Source organism: Triticum dicoccoides, chromosome 6A (genome assembly GCF_002162155.2).
Source record: "Triticum dicoccoides isolate Atlit2015 ecotype Zavitan chromosome 6A, WEW_v2.0, whole genome shotgun sequence".
Taxonomy (NCBI): domain Eukaryota; kingdom Viridiplantae; phylum Streptophyta; class Magnoliopsida; order Poales; family Poaceae; genus Triticum; species Triticum dicoccoides.
The window spans coordinates 48,044,209-48,048,882 of NC_041390.1; the positions used below are offsets into that span (position 1 = coordinate 48,044,209).

Consider the following 4,674-nt stretch of genomic DNA (forward strand, 5'->3'; position numbering starts at 1 on the left):
AAATTGAGTTTGGTGGTCAAGCCTACAACCATGCGAGTGGTTTTAAGCATCGCCATGTCTAATTCTTCGCCCATCCATCAACAGGATGTTAAAAATGCCTTCCTCCATGGTGACTTACCTGAGACGTTCTACGGTGCTAAACCTTCTGGCTTCATTGAGAGCATGGTACGTGGCTACATATGCGGATGAAAAACCGATCTCATTCGGGACTCTTTGGTTCATAGGAATAGGAAAATTATGAAAAATGTCAAATCATACAGAATTTTTTTGTCCTTTGGTTCGCACGATAGGATTTAAAGTTACAAAAAAAAACAAATCATATAGAAAAAAGATGTCATTTGGTTCATAGGATATGATTTTTCTCAATTATATCCGAGCTAATGATCTTCCTTCCTTTGAAACGTGAAGAGCAGGAACCAATTCTATATAAGAATAAGAATCCATTCCTACATATGAAAAGGCTCTAAAGAAAATTTTCCTAGAGAAAATTTGACCCTTATAAGCACCTTTAAGAGACTGAGCCGGTATAAAATCTTGAGATTTTACAAAGTCATCATACGCACCTCGCAGTCGATGGGAACATTTACTCCTATTGAACGGACATCACTGAAAGCCTCAAATAAATCCATAAATAATGTAAGCATCAATGTCAAGTTTAAAACTTAAATCCCGATAGGCTAAAAATACCACTGTCCATTCAACCATCCATTCACGGATTGGTTCACATGATGTATCAAAATGAGGCGTGAAGTTTAAGGGAAGGGAATGTTTACGGGAAGTGTCACCTTTCCACGGAAAGGGACCTGTTGGAGATGCTTTAACGCATTTGGTGCCTTTACGTGTCGATGCATAGGAAGCGCCGTTCTGAATCTCCGGGAAGTTGCCACTAGCAGAATCCCAACACGTTTCTTGTTGAAGCCGCGCACGCACAATGGCTAAGGAGGATCAAGCGTGTGCGTGTGAGACAAGTGATGCCCCCTTGGCTAATCTTATCTGGATCATGTCCCGACGAGCAGAGAAGTGCAGGACTCCACCCCGGTCCAGATCCCGCCTCCTTAGGGAAAGGCGTACGATGGAAACAATGTGCGGCACACTGTTGTTCGTTTGCTGCTAGCTACCTACTTGAAGTTATGTATAACAAGCGATGTCTGTTGCGTTGGGGTGCTACACGATAAAAAATAGGTGATATGGGCACTTTGGCGGCATCAATTCAATCATCTCTTCTCATCATGAGTAATCTGTTTTATAATATGGTGCGTATAGATTTTTTGAGAAGTAAAACTTTATAAAGTTTAATTAAGTATTTTTTAGAAAATTTTCTGTCTATTCATTTTCAATGATGACAGTAAATGAATATTAGAAGTAATAAGAATTATATCGAGATCCGTAGACCACCTAGCGATGACTACAATCACTGAAGCACCTCGAAGCCACGCCGTCGTCATCGCCCCCCTCCCCCCCTTCCCCCGGCCGGAGCCGGACAAAACATGTTGCAGTAGACAGTCGGAAAGTCATCGTGCTAAGGCACTATAGGACCAGCAGATCAGAACAACAACGCCGCCGATGAAGAGTAGCGTAGATCGGAAGGATCCAACCTGAAAAAACACAAACTTAGACAAACTATGAACAGATCCGAGCACCACCAAGAACAGATCAGCCGAAGACACACCCCCACACGTCTACCGACGATGCTAGACACACAACCGGGACAGGGGCTAGGCGGGGAGAATCTTATTTCATCTTTATAGAGCCGCCGTTGTCTCGTCTTCCTGAACAGGATACAAATCCTAACAAAACTCAAAGGAATATCTAAAAAAACAGAACCCTCCCGTCGGCAAGGGTCGGGATCCACCACGGCGCCGTGGCCTAAGGCCACCGAACTTTATAAAATTGGATCAAGTTTATAGGGATAACTATTTATATCTACAATATCAAATATATAAAGTATGAAAGTTCATCTATAATGAATTTAATGAAATAAATTTAGCATTCTAAATGTAAATGTTTTTTCTTCACAAATTTGATCAAAGTTTATGATGCTTTACTTTTCAAAAAATCTATAAGCACCACATTATGGAACATTAGTATAACAATTGGATCGACTATGTAGGTGTGGCGTGGGGGCCACCACCCACCGGTCTAGAAGATTGGTTAGATCTGATGGGCTTTCGCAATCGTACTTATAAACAACATATTCAGTTGATATAAGTGGCAGGCTCTATCACTCTATCCTCTTCCCCCCTCTGCCGGCCGCCTCCCCTGCTGCTCTCCGACCCCGATCTGCAGCTCTGCTCCTCCTGGAAACTTTCCAGGCCTTAAAAGGTAAACGGCGGCGCTGCATCCCTTCCTTCCTGCATGCTGATCGCTTTCTTCTCCGCGTGTTCTGTCTCCTTTGTTGGCTATGGTATGAAGATATGATCCAGCGGGTTTTCCTCGCCTTATCCATCCCCCATGTTCTTTCTCAACTGGATCATCTCAGCCACATCCACATCTGGTCAAACTGGTTCCGCGAGCTGCGTCTATGAGAGCCAGGGTTTATACTTATAATAGTACTAGTTTTTTTCCTTGGTTTATCTTCTATTACAAAATACATCAAATTGTATTAAATTAAGACACTTATTTTGGGACGGAGGGTTAGTACTACTAGGAATCACTTTCAATCAGTTCCATTACAAGCTAGTCTTGTTACAGCTGCCGGGAACATGAGCATAAACTTGCTTCAAATGATTAGTATCTGTACTCCAGAGTGACCGATTTTCTTTGGAAATAGGAGAAGGTTTTATCCAACTCTCTAGAGTAACTGCAGCAGAGCTTTTTCCACTGCAATTATGGGAGTGTTAATGCCTTTTCAGGAAACATATTATGAGAGTGTTAACATTTCCTTGTGCGTGTCGATTTAATTTTTGTTTAGCTGTTGCATGTGTTTAATATCTGAAATTGACTTCCGTTACTCGTCGATGTTTGAAGATTACTCAGTAGCCATGTAACTGGAAACAAGGCACTCATGTTTCTGCCAGAGGGTTACTGAACACATCACTTTCTTCGTCTTTGGATATGTGTTAACAGGCTCATCACTGAAAGAGGACTTCATGTACATGGCCTTTAAGACTCTGCAAGCTCCACCCAGTTTAGCAAGGCCAGACAGTTCCAGTTTCAGTCCCTCCAACTCTAAGTCTTATTGTTATCAGCCAAAACCTCACTCAAGACCGCAAGCAAGAATTGCCACGAAGAATCGCCTTCAGAGTTCACCAGTCCTGAAATGCAGAGCCAATCCACGTGACCGCGTCGACGAGGTTGTCCAGTCCCATCATGATCATCAGAGTACTGAGATCCCCATACTCCTGCACCCATCGGTTGTTTTCCCCAGCCAGACGCTGCAGCTGCAGACGGTTGAGTTCAGATACCGCATCATGATGCAGACACTACTACTCCAGGAAGGCCACAGCTTTGGTATCATCTACTCCAGCAGGAAAGATAACAGGATGGCTGATGTTGGATGCATGGTCCGTATCGTTCAGTGTGATAAGCTCGTCAATGACCGGTTCTTCCTGACGTGCGTCGGCGGTGATCGGTTCCGTGTCCTGGAGGTCGTCAGAACAAAGCCCTATGTCATCGCAAGAGTCCAGGTACTAAAAGACAGAGACTCGCCTGATTCAAGTAACCTGGGGTGCCTGATGCAGCAGGTGGAAGGGCACTTGAAGGACGTGACAATGCTTTCAGACAAGCTCAGCTGGAAACTAATGGGAGCCCAGGCTAGGCAGGTCAGCAGGATGCATTCTCCGGAGTCTTTCTCCTTAGTTGTCGCTCGGTTGTTTGTCGAAGATCGTTCAGAGCAGCAATGGTTGCTCGGGTTAGATGATACAGCACAGCGGTTGGTGAGAGAAGAAAGGTATCTTCAACAGAGGAGCAAGTACCTGGCAGCTGTAGCGGCGCTTAGGGACGCATTTGGGCAACTGTCCTGCAATAAGAACCAGTAGCAGACCTGGTGCATTGCAGCTGCCATTCTGGTAATAGGAGTATGTTCGTGCTAGTGTGCTACATTGTAGTTTAATACTTACTTTGCTTCTGTTGTAATGTGTATGTATATATTGTATATCCTTGAATGTTTGTCTTTGTGGTGAAACTTCACAAATTTCTATATGTACTCAGTTAATCACTCATGTATAAATACACCATTTCTGGTTTTTCAGAGATTATCAATAGTATATATACACCACCTGATCGAGAACGCATCAAACAAAACATCTGCACGCTTTTGTGTTCCTCTCTTTTTTTTGACGGACAATGGCAGGTGCTCTGCCTTTTCATTTAGTAGGGGAAAAAACTGTACAGCTAGGCTGGAAAAACAGCCGGAGGGAGAGAAAGAAAAAGGGCTAGGTCACTGTGAAGCAGCCTGGCCCAGAAAGAAATCACCTGAAACTCCCAAGCCCCAATGAAGAGGCTGATCTCATCTCTAATCATCACGTGAACCCCAGGCACTGTTACCATCTTGTGTTGGAAAACACGCCTATTTTGCTCGTTCCATATATTCCAAGCAATATATGCCGCCACCGTAGGCGCATGGAGGTTGTCGCGCTTGATCTTGCATCTTGTTGTAGCCATCCACCAGGACTGAATGGAAGTGGCAGAGAGGGCAGCAGCAGTGGTCTCAAATTGCAAAGACGCAAAGGATTG

At 44.0% G+C, this 4,674-nt stretch overlaps 1 protein-coding gene across 1 annotated transcript; it reads left to right on the top strand.

Moving 5' to 3' along the window:
- Nucleotides 1-2,222: 2,222 nt before the first annotated feature.
- Nucleotides 2,223-4,185, top strand: LOC119314661 (LON peptidase N-terminal domain and RING finger protein 2-like). Its single transcript, XM_037589368.1, has 2 exons — nucleotides 2,223-2,322; nucleotides 3,067-4,185. The coding sequence occupies exon 2, from the start codon at nucleotides 3,090-3,092 to the stop codon at nucleotides 3,975-3,977; it is 888 nt and encodes a 295-aa protein (XP_037445265.1). The 5' UTR covers nucleotides 2,223-2,322; nucleotides 3,067-3,089; the 3' UTR covers nucleotides 3,978-4,185.
- The last annotated feature ends 489 nt before the right edge of the window (nucleotides 4,186-4,674 follow it).